Source organism: Patiria miniata, unplaced genomic scaffold, assembly GCF_015706575.1.
Source record: "Patiria miniata isolate m_02_andy unplaced genomic scaffold, ASM1570657v1 HiC_scaffold_2, whole genome shotgun sequence".
NCBI lineage: Eukaryota > Metazoa > Echinodermata > Asteroidea > Valvatida > Asterinidae > Patiria > Patiria miniata.
The window spans coordinates 11,169,291-11,191,689 of record NW_024037058.1 but is presented as its reverse complement, the minus strand read 5'-3'; the positions used below and the strand labels follow the sequence as shown (position 1 = coordinate 11,191,689).

The window sequence follows — 22,399 nt, the reverse complement described above, 5'->3', positions numbered from 1 at the left end:
TCTCCGGGCCCTCCGGTTTTCCTCCCTCCGGAAAAATCAAACACTTTCGATCTCAGGCTGTGCTCCGTGGTCATATATGGGTCGATGTGGCCGGCAGCCATAGGCGCCTTTACGTGCCAGCGGCCCGACCACGTTGTAGCCGCGTCCTTCGCAATTCAGCATACCAGCTGCGAGTAAGGATGATTAGCCTCCCAAATTATTATTATTATTATTATTCCCATTCAGCCGGTTGTCAACCATTCACCGATTCTCCCAATTGCAAACCAACTACGAATTGAAATACATTGGGGTGGATTCACGGAAACTTCCAAAAATGTGTCACTTGACACATCTTTGGAAATTACCTTCTTTTGTTATTTTCTTCAAAAGTGACAGCATGCCAGAAGGAATAATTACCCAGGGGGTTTAGTGTCATTACTATTTTTCAACCAAGTAAGCTTTTCACAATAATTTGGTCGGCTCCTTTTGGATAGCTGCAAAAAATATACACTGTATACTCTATCTACCGGTAATTAAAATGTATATTATGTACATGTATTGTTAAATATGTAAAATATTTATACAAGTGCTTTTAGTATTATAATCGATGGTGAGAATATGGGGTTGTTGGACATGCTGTTACACACCTGTACATACATGTAGTGGAAGATTTATGTTGGCGCTCACTTTACATGCTTTGTAAAAGAAAAGAAAAGTAAAAGGCCTAATAATTAGAATAGTAATAATAATGCTTGTATAAAGCGTTTCATACAAGAATATCAAAAGGCTTCACGAAAATAAAACAGCGTTAAAAAAGTGACCCAAAAAAATAGATATTAAAAGGACATCATGAAAAACATTCATGATGTGCCTGATGTTACCTTGACTTGGCTAAAACTATTAAAGGGAATATACAACATTTGCAAACATCAAAAAACGCAATTATCAAATTACCACGAAAAACCTTGCTGGATTGTTAGGAAATGACATTCTAAAGCATCCTGTAAAATCGGGGCTCCTGGTGTACTGACATTTTCAAGAAAAAGTGTGTTTCTCGAATACTGGTCGGCTAACCAGCGTTGGAGAAAACTGGCTTTTTTCAAAAGCTGCTCCTAATTTTCATATTTTGTTAATCTACATTGTGTTTGCGATTGATTATACACCTGTAAGGGATAACCAGCCTGCTAGACTGATTCTCTGACCTTACAATTCCCCAAAGACTATAAATTGCTCCCTTTCATCTTAAGTGGGGTCAGGGAACCAGACTACAAGAACATGATTGGTTTTCTTGGTTTTTCCAGCATCTACAAAACAACTCAGTTTTATCAACATTTGCTATACATACTAATGACTAATCCTCCAAATCCATTTCTAAATATTGCAGCAACAGCAAATGTTGTACATTCCCTTTAAGTTATTTAACAATTAAAATACTGTATTACAATGGAAGTAAGATACATGTACATAGAATGGCAGCCGATCAGAATTCATGCATGCACAAACATCGGAAGCAGGCCCATCTCAGGTATTGTTTCGCGTGTTGAACTTTACCTTTTATGTAAAAGTGAGCATGTTAAGAGACTACAAAAGTCCAAAAGTCAATAGAAGCACATAGAGACAAATGGGGTCTAAAACAAAATAGCATTAGAAGTAACATTTAAAACAACAAACAAATAATTAAAATAACTTAAAACCGACAAATCTGAAAATACTAAAAATTGTATAAATAAAAAATGTATGCAAGTGTATGTAGATAACAAATTAATGTCATAAAAATAGAGACAACTGGCAAGGTTAGCTTTTTGTAATGTGATTTATAAACAATGGTGCTCTTCAAGTTCTGCTAATTCCACTTGATGTTGTTGTAATCAACATATGGTTGTTGAGAGGTATTTTGTGAAGACAGAAAAGACAACATGTTTTTATTTCTATTATTTTTTTCAATCATTATTTTTGTGTGTGTGTGTGAATTGCCAATAAAATTTTTAGGGTCGCAGCCTAAAAATAGGGTCGGTCGGGAAACCGGAAGCAGATGTACATGTATTATTTTTTTTTGGCCTAAAGAGGAAAAAGTCATACATGTATCCTTTTTCCTGGTGTTTGCGTGACTGTGTGTACAGCTCAGATGTTGGAAAAAAATTAATACACAATTTTCCTGCTTTACATGTATGCTGAACTAAATACAAAAGTAAAAGTCTGCTATTAATATTTAGCCTGGTAATACAAGACTATTTTCAGAAATCTTTGTTTAAGCGGGTTTCACATTATCTTGCAATATGGATGGGGATCTGAAAAACAGCTCTTTTAACAATTCGACGGAGAACCCGCCATTTGAATTCAACGACTACACCCAGAGAGTCATAGTGGCCATCATGTTTCTGATCGTGATCCTGCTTGGAACCGTGGGCAACAGTCTGGTTATCCTGGCCGTGATTTTGTCCAAGAAACTCCGTACCACCACCAACGCCTTTGTGGTGAACCTAGGCGTAGCGGACTTGTCAACTTGTCTTGTTCTCCCGTGGTCGGTCGTTGCGATGCTCGGCACGAACGGCTTGCCAGTCGGTGAGTGGGTGTGCAGCGTGACTGCCGTGGTACAGGCTACAGCTATTGGATGCAGTATGTACACCCTGGCATTCATCGCACTGCAACGCCTACTGCTGATCAAAAGGCCCATGACCACCTATCGAGACATCTACACACCGAGGAAGATTGCCTTGTGGCTGGCAGTGGCTTGGTTTATCCCGCTGCTTGTCACCCTCATCCCACCACTTGCAGACGTGGGTGCGGTAGGATACAATAAGAAATACCATCTCTGTGGATTTTTGTCTGACCATCCCCGCTCCAATGACTACGATTTCATCATAGCTATTGGGTTATACCCTCTCCCTCTCATAACCATCATTGTCTGTTATATTCTCATCTGGAAGCATCTCCACGATCACGCTAAGAAGGTGACTGCTCCTGAATCCTCTGCCAAGCTGATGACTGCCCACATGACTGTGGTGTCAGAATCAGTAGCTACCGTGAATAGTAGCCAGGCATCCACATCTACACAAGGAACCCTCTGCAAATCCCAGATGAGTCGCCATATGACCGAGATCACCAAGAACATGTTCTATATCGTCTGTGCCTTCATGTTTTCCCTGACTCCGTATGCCATCTGCCTGTTCTATGACGACAGCGACCCGTTCCTACCCTACGCCTTGGCGATCCTGCTCTTCAACAGTTGCGTCAATCCACTCATCTACGCCACCAAACACCGTGACTTTAAGACCGTCTTCCGTTGCATCCTGCGCCGCAAGTGGGAGGACATCCCAGAACCCTCGGATTTCCTGAAGACGCTGATATCGGGTGAAGTGACATTCTGTGGAGCATTTGGGATATGATTCCCATTCAGCCGGTGGTCACCCATTCAACGATTCTCCCAATTGCAAACCAACTACAAATTAGAATACATTGGGGTGGATTCACAGAAACTTCCAAAAATGTGTCACTTGACACATCTTTGGAAATGACCTTCTTTTGTTATTTTCTTCAAAAGTGACAGCACGCCAGAAGGAATAATTACCCAGGTAGTTTAGTGTCATTACTATTTTTCAACCAAGTAAGCTTTTCACAATAATTTGGTCGGCTACTTTTGGATAGCTGCAAAAAATATACACTGTATACTCTATCTACCGGTAATTAAAATGTATATTACATGTTTGTACGTGTACATGTATTGTTAAATATGTAAAATATTTATACAAGTGCTTTTAGTATTATAATCGATGGTGAGAAGATGGGTTTGTTGGACATGTTGTTACACACATGTACGTAGTTGAAGATTTATGTTGGCGCTCACTTTACATGCTTTGTAAAAGAAAAGAAAAGTAATAGGCCTAATAATTATAATAGTAATAATAATGCTTGTATAAAGCGTTTCATACAAGAATATCAAAAGGCTTCACAAAAATAAAACAGCATTAAAAAAGTGACAAAAAAAAAATAGATAAAAGGACATCATAAAAAACATCCATGATGAGATTGATGTTACCTTGACTTGGATAAAACTATTAAAGGGAATATACAACATTTGCAAACATCAAAAAACGCAATTATCAAATTACAGTAAAACCTGCCTTAGTGACCCACTGTACACAAAGACCACCTGTCCGTAACGACCATTTAAAAATCCCCCGCTGACAAATCCCATTACTTAAGTCCTGTATAGAAAGACCACCTGCTTAACGCGACCAGCGACCGCACATTTTGCTTCTGTAGGAATGCTTAAGTCTGTACAGAACGACCGCAAGCCATGAAAAGCGACCACAAAATGCCCACTTGCTTCTGTACAATGGTTGATTCCTTACTCAAAAGAAAAAGCAAGAGCCACATAAACCACTTCAGAGGATTAGTAACTCAACCACAGGATTTCCAGGACATTTTCAAGCTTAATCTGGGTCTGTGGTCGCATCAACAATGCTCCTATTGTCAGTGCAGCAGCTTGGATAGCTGAGCTCCATTCAACAAAATGCACTACGCAAGTAGGCATGTGCATGACTTGAAATCATTCACATTTATGACTTTTAATTTCATTATTTTTTTTAAAAGAAATAGTTATGTTTTAAACAAATAACTAAAGGAAAGAAGAACATACATGTACTTTTGGATGAGGCAGGTTTAGACTGTAATGACCCCCCGCATTAAGTTAGGGAAGCCAAAGGGAGGGCAAATATTTCCAACCTGTACAGAGAGACCACCTGTCTATAAAGACCGCTTTTATTGTTTCCCTTGAGCGGTCTTTCTGTACAGGTTTGACTGTACCACGAAAAACCTTGCTGGATTGTTAGGAAATGACATTCTAAATCATCCTGTAAAATCGGGGCTCCTGGTGTACTGACATTTTCAAGAAAACGTTTGTTTTTCCAACACTGGTCGGCCGACCAGCGTTTGAGAAAAACTGGCTTTTATCAAAAGCTGCTCCTACATTTTTCATATTTTGTTATTCTACATTTTGTTTGCGATTGATTACACACCTGTAAAGGATTACCAGCCTGCTAAACTGATTCTCTGACCTTACAATTCCCCAAAGACTATAAATTGCTCCGTTTCATCTTAAGTGGGGTCAGGGAACCAGACTACAAGAACATGATTGGTTTTCTAGGTTTTTCCAGCATCTACAATCCCAAAAAGTGAAACAACTCAGTTTTATCAACATTTGCTATACATACTAATCCTCCAAATCCTTTTATTTCTAAACATTGCAGCAACAGCAAATGTTGTACATTCCCTTTAAGTTATTTAACAATTAAAATACTGTATTATAATGGAAGTAAGATACATGTACATAGAATGGCAGCTCATCGGAATTCATGCATGCACAAACATCGGAAGTAACATTTAAAACAACAAACAAATAGTTAAAATAACTTAAAACCGACAAATCTGAAAATACTAAAAATTGTATAAATAAAAAATGTATGCAAGTGTATGTAGATAACAAATTAATGTCATAAAAATAGAGACAACTGGCAAGGTTAGCTTTTTGTAATGTGATTTATAAACAATGGTGCTCTTCAAGTTCTGCTAATTCCACTTGATGTTGTTGTAATCAACATATGGTTGTTGAGAGGTATTTTGTGAAGACAGAAAAGACAACATGTTTTTATTTCTATTATTTTTTTCAATCATTATTTTTTTTTTTTTTTTGGTGAATTGCCAATAAAATTTTTAGGGTCGCAGCCTAAAAATAGGGTCGGTCGGGAAACCGGAAGCAGAAGTACATGTATTATTTTTTTTGGCCCAAAGAGGAAAAAGTCATACATGTATCCTTTTTCCTGGTGTTTGCGTGACTGTGTGTACAGCTCGGATGTTGGAAAAAAATTAATACACAATTTCCTGCTTTACATGTATGCTGAACTAAATACAAAAGTAAAAGTCTGCTATTACTATTTAGCCTGGTAATACAAGACTATTTTCAGAAATCTTTGTTTAAGCGGGTTTCACATTATCTTGCAATATGGATGGGGATCTGACAAACAGCTCTTTCAACAATTCGACGGAGAGCCCGCCATTTGAATTCAATGACTACACCCAGAGAGTCATATTGGCCGTCATGTATCTGATCGTGATTCTGCTTGGAACCGTGGGCAACAGTCTGGTCATCCTGGCGGTGATTTTGTCCAAGAAACTCCGTACCCCCACCAACGCCTTCATTGTGAACCTAGGCGTAGCGGACTTGTCAACTTGTCTTGTTCTCCCATGGACAGTCGTCTCGACACTCAGCACAAACGGCTTGCCAGTCGGTGAGTGGGTGTGCAGCGTGACTGCCGTGGTACAGGCTACAGCTTTCGGTTGTAGCACGTACACCCTGGCCTCCATCGGACTGCAACGCCTACTGCTGATCAAACGGCCTATGACTATCCATCAAGTCATCTACACACCGAGGAAGATTGCCTTGTGGCTGGCAGTGGCTTGGTTTATCCCGCTGCTTGTCACCCTCATCCCACCACTTGCAGACGTGGGTGCGGTAGGATACAATAAGAAATACCATCTCTGTGGATTTTTGTCTGACCATCCCCGCTCCCGCGACTACGATATCATCTTAGCTTTTGTGTTATACCCTATCCCTCTCATAACCATCATTGTCTGTTATGTTCTCATCTGGAAGCATCTCCGCAATCACGCTAAGAAGGTGACTGTGCCTAAATCCTCAGCCAAGTTGGTGACCACCCACACGAATGTGGTGTCAGAATCGATAGCTAACATGAAAAGCAAAGCCAAGACATCCACATCTACATGTAGACAAGGAACCCTCCGCAAATCCCAAATGAGGCGCCGTCAGACCGAGATTAACAAGAACATGTTCTACATTGTCTGTGCCTTCATGCTGTGCCTGACTCCATTTATCATCTGCCTGTTCTTTGACGACAGAAACCCATTCCTACCCTACGCCACCGTGATCCTATTCTTCAACAGTTGCGTCAATCCGCTCATTTTTGCCACCAAACACCGCGACTTCAAGACTGTCTTCCGTTGCATCCTGCGCCGCAAGTGGGAAGACATCCCAGAACCCTCGGATTCCCTGAAGACGCTGATATCGGTTGAAATGCCACGATGTGGTGGGGGCGGTGTGGTCACCTAAAATCTTTGTAGACTTTCGCATTTTAAAATATGATTTTGTTTTTAAACCGTTAGGATTATAGGCCTGACTGTATCTGTTTTCTTTTTGTGTAATAATTGTGCTTTCCTTATTATCGGTACGCCACTAGGAGGAAATCTACTATGGAAAATCATTTTAAATTTTAACAGCTGCAACAACGGCTGAGCAGTTTGATACTTTCATATCCATGCATCAATTTTAACTTACTGAAGGACACCCACAATGTGCCTGATGTGACATTGACTCAGATACATGTAAAACTATTGAAGGTAAAGAACGTGTACATATGTAGACTATTTGTAATTTGTGAATTTTTTTGCTCTGTGAATGCTGTATGTTTCAAGAAAACACAACAAACATGCATGTAAGCACAATATTCTGAATCTCGATTTCAATTCTAAACTTGCTGAGTCATAGTTTAAATTGTGCCCTCTCGTGACACAATCCCGAAACCAGCATTCAGGGAATGATTCTCATTCAGCCATTTGTCAACCATTCACCGATTCGCCCAATGGCAAACCAACTGCAACTTAGAACGCATTGGGGAGGATTTACAGAAACATCCAAAAATGTGTAACTTGTGTCAGTAGTTACTGTATTGCAAACGAACTGAAATAGTGAAGTTGAGCAATATTATTCTTTTGGTGAGCTGGACAAGTTTCTCCGAAAGATTTTATTTAAGGTGCATACTGCAACGAAAAAATAATCGGCAACTGAATATGTATGAGGTATAGTAAAACAAATATAACATGGTTTATTTCAGGTAGACAGTCAATAGCTCCCCTCAGTATTGGAAGTTGACAAACTAGTTCCCTCGGCAAATAGTTTGTCAACTTCCAATACCTCAGGGAGCGAATATCGACTGTCAATCCTCAAACCATGTTATATTTGTATACTAAAACCTAGTACATGTTGGCCTATTATGATCAATACATGTACCAGGCTTTCAACAGTCAAATTAAAATGTTCAAAAAATCAGGACGAAAGTAAGACCTTGGAGGAGTAGTTTTTGTTGCTCCTCATCCATGTCCTGCAGCATCTTATAAGCCTCATTTGGCATGTTCTGTACTAGTCACAACACTAAATTGTGCTCCATTTTTACCGTAACTAAGCTCTTGGAAGTACAGTTGCAGTACTCCTGTCCCCAAGCCCTTCATTGTGTGACTTTGTATTAAAAATTGTCAACAAGATTTCATTTTTCGGAGTTGTGGGACAAAAAAAGTAGGAAAATGTACTAAAAAAAGGAATTTCGAGAATAAGGGAGGAATAACAAAAAATTATAAAAGTAGGAAAAGTAGGAATACTTGAAAGCCTGGAACATTGCACTATATGTACCACACACAGTGACATAGAATACATGTAGATGTAGTAGTCCACAAGCCACTCAATTTGAGGGACTTATCTAAAAACTTTGGAAAACTCTGACTGACATTCCAAAACGGTAGCTTTTAGGTGTTTTATTTCTCGACCTATCTTAAAGTAAAATTTCAAGTTATCAGCCTCTTACTTTTTCCAGACATCACAAGGCTGTTGGGATCTTCAGCCTAATTTTTATTTTTTTTTAATATGCATAGAAACGTCATGATGTTCACGTGACTACGGTATGTGCCCCGTGAATGTTGGAAAGTTGCACAAATTTCCTGCTTTACCCTCGATATTTGCGAAGCCTTATGCAGTTTCCATGAAGGAAACAGTGTCAATTTACCACTTTACCAAAATATTACACATTTTGGGACCAAAAAAAAAACCCTTGGAAGTTGGAGTGTGATTACCTATCAAATGTACAATGTATGTGCGTACACGTACTACCATAGTGCAAATTGCAGAGCGGAACCGAGCTGCGATGCTGACTGGGAACTCAAAAGACACAACCAGATTAATTGCCAGGACTCAAGTATTTCAAGGAAAGCCCAGGTGTTGTGGTGATTGCTGATTTTCCGATGAATTGGTACCGGTACACCATTCTGTTTATTGTTTAAAAGGACATGCTAGCTCGATGCTTTCCCCAAACCTCACTAGGCTTTACATGTATGCTGAACTAAGAACAAAAGTAAAAGTTTTCTATTAATATTTAGCCTGGTAATATATGACAATTTTCAGAAATCTTTGTTTAAGCGGGTTTTGTGTTAAAATCTTTTGGATTATACATGTAGGCCTGATCGTATCCACTTTCTTTTTGTGTAACAATCGTACTATATTTAAAATCGGTATGCCACTAGGAAGAAATCTAATCTGGATAATTATTTTCAACTTTAACAGCTGCAACAACGGCTGAGTAGTTTAATACTCTCATATCCATGCATCAATTTCACAATGTGCCTGATGTGGCCTCGACTCGGATAAAACTACACAATGTACAAAAGGCAGTTTTGTAGACCATGTGTAATTTGTGATTTTTTTTCCATTTGAACCAACAAAACCGCTCAAAATCTAAAGACGGTTGCTTCATAACTAACCTGATGAAGTTTTAGCTCTGTGAATGCTGTATATTTCGACAAACCACAACAAACATAAACACAATATTCTGCATGTTGATTTAAATTCCAAAGTTGCCAAGTCATATTTTCAATTGCGCCCTCCCATGACACAATCCCAAAACCAGCATTCAGGGAATGATTCTCATTCAGCCGTTTGTCAACCATTCACAGAGTCGCGCAATTGCAAACCAACTACAAATTGGAATACATTGGGGTGGATTCACGGAAACTTCCAAAAATGTGTCACTTGACACATCTTTGGAAATGACCTTCTTTTGTTATTTTCTTCAAAAGTGACAGCACGCCAGAAGGAATAATTACCCAGGGAGTTTAGTGTCATTACTATTTTTAAACCAAGTAAGCTTTTCACAATAATTTGGTCGGCTCCTTTTGGATAGCTGCAAAAAATATACACTGTATACTCTATCTACCGGTAATTAAAATGTATATTATGTACATGTATTGTTAAATATGTAAAATATTTATACAAGTGCTTTTCGTATTATAATCAATGGTGAGAAGATGGGGTTGTTGGACATGTTGTTACACACATGTACATACATGTAGTTGAAGACTTATGTTGGCGCTTACTTGACATGCTTTGTAAAAGAAAAGAAAAGTAATAGGCCTAATAATTATAATAGTAATAATAATGCTTGTATAAAGCGTTTCATACAAGAATATCAAAAGGCTTCACGAAAATAAAACAGCGTTAAAAAAGTGACCAAAAAAAATAGATATTAAAAGGACATCATGAAAAACATTCATGATGTGCCTGATGTTACCTTGACTTGGCTAAAACTATTAAAGGGAATATACAACATTTGCAAACATCAAAAAACGCAATTATCAAATTACCACGAAAAACCTTGCTGGATTGTTAGGAAATGACATTCTAAAGCATCCTGTAAAATCGGGGCTCCTGGTGTACTGACATTTTCAAGAAAAAGTGTGTTTCTCGAATACTGGTCGGCTAACCAGCGTTGGAGAAAACTGGCTTTTTTCAAAAGCTGCTCCTAATTTTTCATATTTTGTTAATCTACATTGTGTTTGCGATTGATTATACACCTGTAAGGGATAACCAGCCTGCTAGACTGATTCTCTGACCTTACAATTCCCCAAAGACTATAAATTGCTCCCTTTCATCTTAAGTGGGGTCAGGGAACTGGACTACAAGAACATGATTGGTTTTCTTGGTTTTTCCAGCATCTACAAAACAACTCAGTTTTATCAACATTTGCTATACATACTAATGACTAATCCTCCAAATCCATTTCTAAATATTGCAGCAACAGCAAATGTTGTACATTCCCTTTAAGTTATTTAACAATTAAAATACTGTATTACAATGGAAGTAAGATACATGTACATAGAATGGCAGCCGATCAGAATTCATGCATGCACAAACATCGGAAGCAGGCCCATCTCAGGTATTGTTTCGCGTGTTGAACTTTACCTTTTATGTAAAAGTGAGCATGTTAAGAGACTACAAAAGTCCAAAAGTCAATAGAAGCACATAGAGACAAATGGGGTCTAAAACAAAATAGCATTCATGGCATTAGAAGTAACATTTCAAACAAAAAACAAATAATTAAAATAACTTAAAACCAACAAACCTGAAAATACTAAAAATTGTATAAATAAAAAATGTATGCAAGTGTTTGTAGATAACAAATTAATGTCATAAAAATAGAGACAACTGGCAAGGTTAGCTTTTTGTAATGTGATTTATAAACAATGGTGCTCTTCAAGTACTGCTAACTCCACTTGATGTTGTTGTAATTTCTTTCTGATGGTCCTCAATTACTATTTTCACTTTCACGCGGCAGCCTTGATCAACATACGGTATGTATATATACAGGCACAGATCCAGAGGGGGTTTGGGGGTCAACCCCCCCCCCCCCCCTCCCCCAGCTATGTAAAAAAATTCATAGAAATTCCAACAAATAATGCAATTTCCCCCCCCCCCAAAAAAAAAATTATACTGGTATAATGTCCGCCTGTTCAAAATACGGACAGGGGCAGCTAAGGCCAAGTTCGGGCAAGGACCATTAGTCGACTGGTGGTTGATTTGTGACGTACCTTACGCCTGCGCACTAATAGCAAAGTGCGAACGTCTCTAGTCGAACGCTGGTCAAAATGTCATTACAAAACGTCTGGATCCTGGCTCCCTGCTGTACGATATGAATGCGCGCGGCTATGGTTACCAGCAAAGCAACCAACCCCAGTAGGTTGGTTCCAAATAGTCGACTAGCGTAGTTAACCATCGTCGACTAGACAGAGTTCGGGTAAGCGTTAGTCGACCAATGGTTAACTATAGTCCTTGCGCGAACTTGCCCTTAGATAGGGGTTATTTGTACAGTGCTAATAATTGTTGAATTTGAACAGCGCCCCCTATTGAAATATAGTGACAAAAAAATTATACTGGTATAATGTCCGCCTGTTCAAAATAGGGGCAGCTTAGAAACCCCCCCACAGATTGTGATTTTATGGAGGCCAAGTGTCCGGAGAAAAAAAAAACCTGTCTACATTTTCAGATTGCTTTTGCTGATGAAAACCCCCACCTGCAAATAATCCTGGATCCGCCCCTGATATATGTACATCCCCTTACCAGGCTCAAATCAACAAGATTCTGCATTTGTAAGGTTAAGCCATGAAGGGAATTTTATTATTCATCCACAAATGCTTGACCACGTCGCAGCCATAAAAACATTAACAAACCGATGTAAAAATGACAGGATTTCAAATTCCTCATTTAATCCATGTTGTTTGCTCTCTGTAATAGATGTTTTTAAAAAAAAGTTGAGAAAAAAATGGATTATACAGTGGAACAAAGAAATTGACTGGTCGAATTTGAGCCTGCAAGCAACCTCCAGATTACAGATCCAGTATTCTACCAACTTAACTAGTTGCAGTTGCAGACTGCAGTTGTAGCTCAGTTGGTAGAGCTCTGGTATGGAAATCCGGAGGTGGCATCTTCAAAATCTCCCTCCTCTCATTTTTTCTTTCAACTTAAAAAATATTACCGGTATGCACACATGTAGGTAGTTTCCCTTTGTGTTTTATTCGGGGAAAAAAAAGAACCCTATCCATCATGCCTACTCGCGCATGCCTTTGCATTCATCATGGAAAAACGAGTTACCCTCATAGGCTGTGAAGACCAATTTGCATTCTTATTTTGTAAGTGCTAGGGAAGAAATGCTAGGCTCACACATTCCCAAATTAGTTATGAATACAACCAGAACAAACCAAGAATTGAAATTGGTTCCCGAATCACCCCGACAATTTTGAACATGTTCAAATTTGTCGGGGCACTTCCCGATCTTTAATAATCTTTCACCGAACTAAACAGAATCATCAGAGGCAGCCGAGAACTATCCACGATTTTACTCAAGAATTGGTATTCGCGGCGATTCAGCTTAAAGATCGGGAATGTGTGAATCTAGCATTATTGAACATGCGGTTGATTATTGTCAGGCTGCAAATAATTCAATTTTATTAAACAGTAATCCATAACTAAATTTGAGCTCATCTTCATTCTGTCGCTGTCTCATTCAAAATTGAATAACTTTTGTATCGCTTGAAAAATTGCAGCCTAAAACAAACCTACATGTTGTAATTTGGGGATGAAACTCAAAAATAGCAAGGAGCCAAGGACAGTACATCTGTTACAGGGAAAACCCAATGATGCTTGTTGCCCAAGCCTAATTACAAGGTAAGAACATGAAGAACAAAAAACAACTCAGACGATATCCTACCAGTACATGTAAGCACATACATGTATGACAGGAGTGTATCGTCTGGGGTCAAGTCAAGTAATAATACCACATAGTGCAAATGGATGACAATTTATAAGATGTGATGACCACTCACATGAAAGTTTCAGTGCTTAGCACAGGAAAGTATTACACATTCTTCACTTGACTTTCAATAGTTCATAAGCCACTTGACTGACTAATTCCCTTGAAACTTATACAATAACAAACAAAATCTGGGGAAAAATGGGGAAAATCTGATCAAAAAGTAGCCCACTTTAATCGTGAAAGTTCTCAGCCTCTTAACCGGTACATGTACTTTTTCCAGACATCAGACGGCCAAAAATGAATGCATGTGGCAGATTCTTAAAAAAAAAATTGTAAGGACAGAACTTTCAATGCTAAGGCCAAAAAAAAAATAGTTCTGCTTCCGATTACATGCCTTTCAAAAATAGGGTCGGTCGGTTGGTCGGAAATTTTGAATAGGGTATTCAATTATATGCGAAGGTTTAGCCTGAACTATTTCCATTGCACTACGAAAGCTATACACAAAATGGCCACAAAAAAGTGAATAAAACCTGATAATTCGTAAAAAAAAAATAATGGAAAATTCAGGTCGTTCGCACCATATGCACAACGCTAGTCAAGACGGGAAGCTGGCCAAAACTCCGAAGTGTGTGATGCACTGTGCATGTGTGGCCCGTGGTCAACAGACCTCGTTTTTACGGTCGAAACGAAAATTTTGGGAAACACGCTGCATTGTATCACGTCAAATACCAGTAGTGTGATCTCAAAATGAACTCTTGAACATGGAAAATACATACACAGACAAGCTAGATCAATTCTGTGAATTAACTTGCAAAAATGTTCCTTCTCAATCGGTGTTTTCTTGGCATTTTTACGATGTCAAATCCGACAAGTTGACATGACAGTGCACGTGCCCAATGCATAGCCATGCTAGCGCTATCGATCGCATAGCCGTGCACAGACTAGTTACCCCATTTCATCATGTCTTCTTAATTGGCCCATGCGCGGCGCGGCGGGAACCAGTCATCGCCTCATTGAGCAAGGTTAATGCACGTGATTATAGTCACCGTGACATCGAATTGCGAAGTAGTTATATCGCGAAGCGAATTTGTAAAAATAACGGAGGTTTCTTTTGTAAAAAATAGCGATGTATGTAAGAAAACAAATATATACAAGCATTTTTTTGATGCAAAAGGGTTGTTGAGAGGTATTTTGTGAAGACAGAAAAGACAAAATGTTTTTATTTCTATTTATTCAATCATTTTTTTATTTTTTTTTGTGAATTGGCGATAACATTTTTAGGGTCGCAGCCAAAAAATAGGGTCGGTCGGGTAACCGAAAGCAGAAGTACATGTATTATTTTTTTTGGCATAAAGAGGAAACAGTCATACATGTATACTTTTTGCCGGTATTTGCGTGACTGTGTGTACAGCTCGAATGTTGGAAAACGAATTGGTACACCATCCTGATCAATTGTTTAAAAGGACATGCTAGCCCAATGCTTTTCCCAAACCTCACTAGGCTTTACATGTATGCTGAACTAAGAACTAAAGTAAAAGTCTGCTATTAATATTTAGCCTGGTAATACAAGACAATTTTCAGAAATCTTTGTTTAAGCGGGTTTCACATTATCTTGCAATATGGATGGCGATCTGACAAACAGCTCTTTTAACAAATCGACGAAGAACCCGCCATTCGAATTCAACGACTACAAACAGAGAGTCATAGTGGCCATCATGTTTCTGATCGTGATCCTGCTTGGAACCGTGGGCAACAGTCTGGTTATCCTGGCCGTGATTTTGTCCAAGAAACTCCGTACCACCACCAACGCCTTTGTGGTGAACCTAGGCATAGCAGACTTGTCAACTTGTCTTGTTCTCCCATGGTCGTTTGTTGCAATTCTCAGCACGAACGGCTTTCCGGTCGGTGAGTGGGTGTGCAGCGTGACTGTCGTGATACAGGCTACATCTATCGGTTGCAGTTTGTACACCCTGGCTTTCATCGGACTGCAACGCCTACTGCTGATCAAAAGGCCCATGACCACCTATCGAGACATCTACACGCCGAGGAAGATTGCCGTATGGCTGGCAGTGACATGGTCTATCCCACTGCTTGTCACCATCATCCCACCACTCGCAGACGTGGGTGCAGTAGGATACGACAAGAAGTACCATATCTGTGGATATCCATCTGACCATCCTCGCGCCAATGCCTACGATCTCATCGTAGTTATTGGGTACTACCCTATCCCTCTCATAACAATCATCGTCTGTTATGTTCTCATCTGGAAGCAACTCCACGATCACGCTAAGAAGATGACTGCGCCTAAATCCTCAGCCCCCCACATGACTGTGGTGTCAGAATCGGTAACTACCGTGAATACCGGTAGTAACCACGCATCCACATCTACAGAAGGAACACTCAGCCAATCCCACTTGAGTCGCCATCAGACCGAGATCACCAAAAACATGTTCTACATTGTCTGTGCATTCATGCTGTGCGTGAGTCCGTTAATGATCTGCATCCTCTATGATGCGGTTGATGCCTGCAGCCCATTCTTTCCCTTCACATTTGCGGTCCTGCTGTTCAACAGTTGTGTCAATCCGCTCATCTATGCCACCAAACACCGGGACTTCAAGACCGTCTTCCGTTGCATCCTGCGCCGCAAGTGGGAGGACATCCCAGAACCCTCGGATTTTCTGAAGACGATGATATCGGGTGAAAGGCCATTCTGTGGAGGGGGCGGTGTGGTCACCTAAAAACTTTGTGGACTTTGCATTTTTGAATATGATTTTTGTGTTAAAATCTTTTGGATTATAGGCCTGATCGTATCCACTTTCTTTTTGTGTAACAATCGTACTTTATTTAAAATCGGTACGCCACTACGAAGAAATCTAATCTGGATAATTATTTTGAACTCTAACAGCTGCAACAACGGCTGAGCAGTTTAATACTCTCATATCCATGCATCAATTTCACAATGTGCCTGATGTGGCCTCGACTCGGATAAAACTACACAATGTACAAAAGGTAGTTTTGTAGACCATGTGTAATTTGTGATTTTTTTTTCATTTGAACCAACAAAACCGCTCAAAATCTAAAGACGGTTGCTTCATAACTAACCTGATGAAGTTTTAGCTCTGTGAATGCTGTATATTTCGACAAACCACAACAAACATAAACACAATATTCTGGATGTTGATTTAAATTCCAAAGTTGCTGAGTCATATTTTGAAATGTGCCCATAACTGCAGTCTCGTGACACAATCCTGAAATCAGCATTCGGGATATGATTCCCATTCAGCCGGTTGTCTCCCATTCAGCCGGTTGTCACCCATTCACCGATTCTCCCAATTGCAAACCAACTACAAATTGGAATACATTGGGGTGGATTCACGGAAACTTCCAAAAATGTGTCACTTGACACAGTCAGGACTAAGGCTTTATGTTTGTTATAACCAGAATTTTGTATTAACAGAGTTTGTACTAACGAGAGTCGACTGTATTATGTACATGTATTGTAAAATATGTAAAATATTTATACAAGTGCTTTTAGTATTATAATCGGTGGTGAGAAGATGGGGTTGTTGGACATGTTGTTACACACATGTACATAGTTGAAGATTTAGTCCAAAAGTCAATAGAAGCACATAGAGACAAATGGGGTCTAAAACAAAATAGCATTAGAAGTAACATTTAAAACAAAAAACAAATAATTAAAATAACTTAAAACCGACAAATCTGAAAATACTAAAAACTTGTATAAATAAAAAATGTATGCAAGTGTATGTAGATAACAAATTAATGTCATAAAAATAGAGACAACTGGCAAGGTTAGCTTTTTGTAATGTGATTTATAAACAATGGTGCTCTTCAAGTTCTGCTAATTCCACTTGATGTTGTTGTAATCAACATATGGTTGTTGAGAGGTATTTTGTGAAGACAGAAAAGACAACATGTTTTTATTTCTATTATTTTTTTTCAATCATTATTTTTTTTTGTGTGTGTGAATTGCCAATAAAATGTTTAGGGTCGCAGCCTAAAAATAGGGTCGGTCGGGAAACCGGAAGCGGATGTACATGTATTATTTTTTTTGGCCTAAAGAGGAAACAGTCATACATGTATACTTTTTCCTGGTGTTTGCGGATGTTGGAAAAAAATTAATACACAATTTTCCTGCTTTACATGTATGCTGAACTAAAAACAAAAGTAAAAGTCTGCTATTAATATTTAGCCTGGTAATACAAGACTATTTTCAGAAATCTTTGTTTAAGCGGGTTTCACATTATCTTGCAATATGGATGGGGATCTGACAAACAGCTCTTTTAACAATTCGACGGAGAACCCGCCATTTGAATTCAACGACTACACCCAGAGAGTCATAGTGGCCATCATGTTTCTGATCGTGATCCTGCTTGGAACCGTGGGCAACAGTCTGGTTATCCTGGCCGTGATTTTGTCCAAGAAACTCCGTACCACCACCAACGCCTTTGTGGTGAATCTAGGCGTAGCAGACTTGTCAACTTGTCTTGTTCTCCCGTGGTCGGTCGTTGCGATGCTCAGCACGAACGGCTTGCCGGTCGGTGAGTGGGTGTGCAGCATGACTGTCGTGATACAGGCTACATGTATCGGTTGCAGTACCCACACCCTGGCTTTCATAGGACTGCAACGCCTACTGCTGATCAAAAGGCCCATGACCACCTATCGAGACATCTACACGCTGAGGAAGATAGCAGTGTGGCTGGCAGTGGCTTGGTGTATCCCGCTGCTTGTCACCCTCATCCCACCACTTGCAGACGTGGGTGGGGTAGGGTACAAAAAGAAGTATCATCTCTGTGGATTTTTGTCTGACCATCCCCGCTCCAAAGACTACGATCTCATCCTGGTTTTTGTGTTATACCCTACCCCTCTCATAACCATCATCATCTGTTATGTTCTCATCTGGAAGCATCTCCGCAATCACGCTAAGAAGGTGACTGCGCCTGAATCCTCAGAGAAGTTGGTGACCACCCACATGACTGTGGTGTCACAATCAGTAGCTACTGTGAATACATGCAGTAACCACGCACGCACATCCACACAAGGAACCTTCCGCAAATCCCAGATGAGTCGCCGTATGACCGAGATCACCAAGAACATGTTCTACATCGTCTGTGCCTTCATGTTGTGCCTGACTCCCTATGCCATCTGCCTGTTAAAGGACGGCACTGACCCATTCCTACCCTACGCCCTTGCGATCCTGCTCTTCAACAGTTGTGTCAATCCGCTCATCTACGCCACCAAACACCGTGACTTCAAGACCGTCTTCCGTTGCATCCTGCGCCGCAAGTGGGAGGACATCCCAGAACCCTCGGATTTCCTGAAGACGCTGATATCGGGTGAAAGGCCATTCTGTGGAGGGGGCAGTGTGGTCACCTAAAACCTTTGTGGACTTTTGCATTTTTAAATATGATTTTGTGTTCAAATCTTTTGGATTATAGGCCTGACTGTATCCGCTTTCTTTTTGTGTAACATTTGTGCTTTATTTAATATCAATTCCACTAGGAGCAACAGCTGAGCTGTTTCATACTCTCATACATGTACCGGTATCCATGCATCAAAAATAAAACTTACTGAAGGACATCCACAATGTGCCTGATGTGGCCTTGACTGAGATAAAACTACTAACGGTAGAATACATGTAGACCATTTGTAATTTGTGATTTTTTTTCATCTGAACCAACTAAAGTGCTCAAAACTAAAGACGGATGCTTAATAACTAACCTGATGAAATTTTAGCTCTGTGAATGCTGTATATTTTTAAACAAAAACACAATATTCTGGATCTTGATTTCAATTCCAAAGTTGCTGAGTCATATTTTGAAATGTGCCCATAACTGCAGTCTCGTGACACAATCCCGAAATCAGCATTTGGGATATGATTCCCATTCAGCCGGTTGTCAAACATTGGGGTGGATTCACGGAAACTTCCAAAAATTTGTCACTTGACACATCTTTGGAAATTACCTTCTTTTGTTATTTTCTTCAAAAGTGACAGCATGCCAGAAGGAATAATTACCCAAGGAGTTTAGTGTCATTACTATTTTTCAACCAAGTAAGCTTTTCACAATAATTTGGTCGGCTACTTACATGTAGCTGCAAAAAATATACACTGTATACTCTATCTATAATCTACCGGTAATTACAATGTACATTGTATATTATGTACATGTATTGTAAAATATGTAAAATTTTTATACAAGTGCTTTTAGTATTATAATCGGTGGTGAGAAGATGGGATTGTTGGACATGTTGTTACACACATGTACATAGTTGAAGATTTTATGTTGGCGCTCACTTTACATGCTTTGTAAAAGAAAAGAAAAGTAAAATAATAATAATAATGCTTGTATTTTTATAAAGCGTTTCATACAAGAGTATCAAAAGGCTTCACAAAAATAAAACAGCGTTAAAAAAGTGACCAAAAAAAATAGATATTAAAAGGACATCATGAAGAACATCCATGATGTGCCTGATGTAAACTTGACTTGGATAAAACTAATAAGTTATTTAACAATTAAAAAACTGTATTATAATGGAAGTAAGATACATGTACATAGAATGGCAGCCGATCGGAATTCATGCATGCACAAACATCGGAAGCAGGCCCATCTCGGGTATTGTTTCGCGTGTTGAACTTTACCTTTTATGTAAAAGTGAGCATGTTAAGAGACTTCAAAAGTCCAAAAGTCAATAGAAGCACATAGAGACAAATGGGGTCTAAAACAAAATAGCATTAGAAGTAACATTTAAAACAGTAAACAAATAATTAAAAGAACTTAAAACCGACAAATCTGAAAATACTAAAAGTTGCATGAATAAAAAATGTATGCAAGTGTATACGTGTAGATAACAAATTAATGTCATAAAAATAGAGACAACTGGCAAGGTTAGCTTTTTGTAATGTGATTTATAAACAATGATGCTCTTCAAGTTCTGCTAAACTCCACTTGATGTTGTTGTAATTTCTTTCTGATGGTCCTCAATTACTATTTTCACTTTCACGCGGCAGTCTTGATCAACATATGTATACATACAGGCACAGATCCAGCGGGTGGTATAATTGTCTATTGGTTGCAGTACGTACACCCTAGCCTCCATCGCACTGCAACGCCTTCTGCTGATCAAATGGCAGGCTACCCATCGAGTCGTCTACACGCCAAAGAAGATTGTCGTGTGGCTGGCAGTGGCTTGGTCTATCCCTCTGCTTGTCATCCTCATCCCACCACTCGCAGACGTGGGTGCGGTAGGGTACAACAAGAAATACCATATCTGTGGATTCCCATCTACCAATCATCGCTCCCACGATTACGATCTCATCCTAGTTATTGTGTTATACCCTATCCCTCTCATAACCATCATCATCTGTTATGCTCTCATCTGGAAGCATCTCCGCAATCACGCTAAGAAATTGACTGCTCCTGAATCCTCTGCCAAGCTGACGTTTGCCCACATGACTGTGGTGTCACAATCGGTAGCTACTGTGAATACATGCAGTAACCATGCATCCACATCCACACAAGGAACCCTCAGCCAATCCCAGATGAGTCGCCATATGACCGAGATCACCAAGAACATGTTCTACATCGTCTGTGCCTTCATTTTGTGCCTGACTCCCTGTGCCATCTGCCTGTTAAATGACGGAACTGACCCATTCCTACCCTACGCCTTTGCGATCATGCTGTTCAACAGTTGTGTCAATCCGCTCATCTACGCCACCAAACACCGGGACTTCAAGACCGTCTTCCGTTGCATCCTGCGCCGCAAGTGGGAGGACATCCCAGAACCCTCGGATTTCCTGAAGATGCTGATATCAGGTGAAAGGCCATTCTGTGGAGGTGTGGTCACCTAAAAACTTTGTGGACTTTTCTTTTTTAAATATGATTTTGTGTTAAAATCTTTTGAATTATAGGCCTGATCGTATCCACTTTCTTTTTGTGTAACAATCGTACTTTATTTAAAGTCGGTACGCCACTAGGAAGAAATCTAATCTGGATAATTATTTTGAACTTTAACAGCTGCAACAACTGCTGAGCAGTTTAATACTCTCATATCCATGCATCAATTTCACAATGTGCCTGATGTGGCCTCGACTCAGATAAAACTACACAATGTACAAAAGGTAGTTTTGTAGACCATGTGTAATTTGTGATTTTTTTTTCATTTGAACCAACAAAACCGCTCAAAATCTAAAGACGGTTGCTTCATAACTAACCCGATGAAGTTTTAGCTCTGTGAATGCTGTATATTTCGACAAACCACAACAAACATGAACACAATATTCTGCATGTTGCTTTAAATTCCAAAGTTGCCAAGTCATATTTTCAATTGCGCCCTCGCATGACACAATCCCGAAACCAGCATTCAGGGAATGATTCTCATTCAGCCGTTTGTCAACCATTCACAGATTCGCCCAATTGCAAACCAACTACAAATTGGAATCCATGGGAGCTGATTCACAGAAACTTCAAAAACCTTCTTTTGTTATTTCCTTCAAAAATGACACTCACAGCATTCCAGAAGAAATAATTTCACAGGGAGTTTAGTGTCAGTACTATCTTTAAACCTAATCAGATTTTCACAATAATTTGGTCAGTTAGTTTTTGGATAGCTGCAAATAAACTGTATATACTCTATCTAATTGAAATATTAAATTATACATGTAGAAGTCAGATTTAAATGCAATGTAAATACAAGTGCTTTTAGCATTATAATCGGTGGTGAGAACTTATTGCGATAGGGTTGGTGGACATGTTGCTACACACATGTGCTTGAAAATTTATGTTGGCACTCACTTTACAACAAATGTATGTACATGTATGTTTTGTAAAATACAGGTAATAATAGTAATAATTAATAATAGTGCTTGTTATCCCAAATCCTATAGACTTTGTACACAATTTTCTGGCAGCCACTTTGGACACTTTGAAAGCTCAGATCTTAAACAAGGTTAACATTGTAAACAAAGACCATACTGT

At 39.3% G+C, this 22,399-nt stretch overlaps 5 protein-coding genes across 5 annotated transcripts; all 5 read left to right on the top strand.

Moving 5' to 3' along the window:
- Positions 1-2,255: 2,255 nt before the first annotated feature.
- LOC119726350 (alpha-1D adrenergic receptor-like) lies at positions 2,256-3,365 on the top strand. The gene has a single exon (XM_038198006.1). The coding sequence runs from the start codon at positions 2,256-2,258 to the stop codon at positions 3,363-3,365; it is 1,110 nt and encodes a 369-aa protein (XP_038053934.1).
- A 2,604-nt stretch (positions 3,366-5,969) lies between these two features.
- Positions 5,970-7,896, top strand: LOC119726493 (alpha-1D adrenergic receptor-like). Its single transcript, XM_038198205.1, has one exon. It carries the CDS (start codon positions 5,981-5,983, stop codon positions 7,103-7,105), a length of 1,125 nt encoding a protein of 374 aa, XP_038054133.1. The 5' UTR covers positions 5,970-5,980; the 3' UTR covers positions 7,106-7,896.
- A 7,126-nt stretch (positions 7,897-15,022) lies between these two features.
- On the top strand, positions 15,023-16,141 carry LOC119726349 (alpha-1D adrenergic receptor-like). The gene has a single exon (XM_038198005.1). The coding sequence runs from the start codon at positions 15,023-15,025 to the stop codon at positions 16,139-16,141; it is 1,119 nt and encodes a 372-aa protein (XP_038053933.1).
- Positions 16,142-17,530: 1,389 nt separating this feature from the next.
- Positions 17,531-18,801, top strand: LOC119726348 (alpha-1D adrenergic receptor-like). The gene has a single exon (XM_038198004.1). The coding sequence runs from the start codon at positions 17,680-17,682 to the stop codon at positions 18,799-18,801; it is 1,122 nt and encodes a 373-aa protein (XP_038053932.1). The 5' UTR covers positions 17,531-17,679.
- Positions 18,802-19,982: 1,181 nt separating this feature from the next.
- On the top strand, positions 19,983-21,273 carry LOC119726347 (alpha-1D adrenergic receptor-like). The gene is made up of 2 exons (XM_038198003.1): positions 19,983-20,038; positions 20,502-21,273. The coding sequence occupies exons 1-2, from the start codon at positions 19,983-19,985 to the stop codon at positions 21,271-21,273; spliced, it is 828 nt and encodes a 275-aa protein (XP_038053931.1).
- The last annotated feature ends 1,126 nt before the right edge of the window (positions 21,274-22,399 follow it).

Bases quoted from the DNA above. Each gene is read 5' to 3' on its own strand.
- LOC119726493 (XM_038198205.1), top strand. From the start codon at position 5,981: ATGGATGGGGATCTGACAAACAGCTCTTTCAACAATTCGACGGAGAGC.
- LOC119726349 (XM_038198005.1), top strand. From the start codon at position 15,023: ATGGATGGCGATCTGACAAACAGCTCTTTTAACAAATCGACGAAGAAC.
- LOC119726348 (XM_038198004.1), top strand. From the start codon at position 17,680: ATGGATGGGGATCTGACAAACAGCTCTTTTAACAATTCGACGGAGAAC.
- LOC119726350 (XM_038198006.1), top strand. From the start codon at position 2,256: ATGGATGGGGATCTGAAAAACAGCTCTTTTAACAATTCGACGGAGAAC.
- LOC119726347 (XM_038198003.1), top strand. From the start codon at position 19,983: ATGGCAGCCGATCGGAATTCATGCATGCACAAACATCGGAAGCAGGCC. The intron at 20,039-20,501 runs GTATTGTTTCGC...TATTGGTTGCAG, and splicing joins CGGAAGCAGGCCCATCTCGG to TACGTACACCCTAGCCTCCA.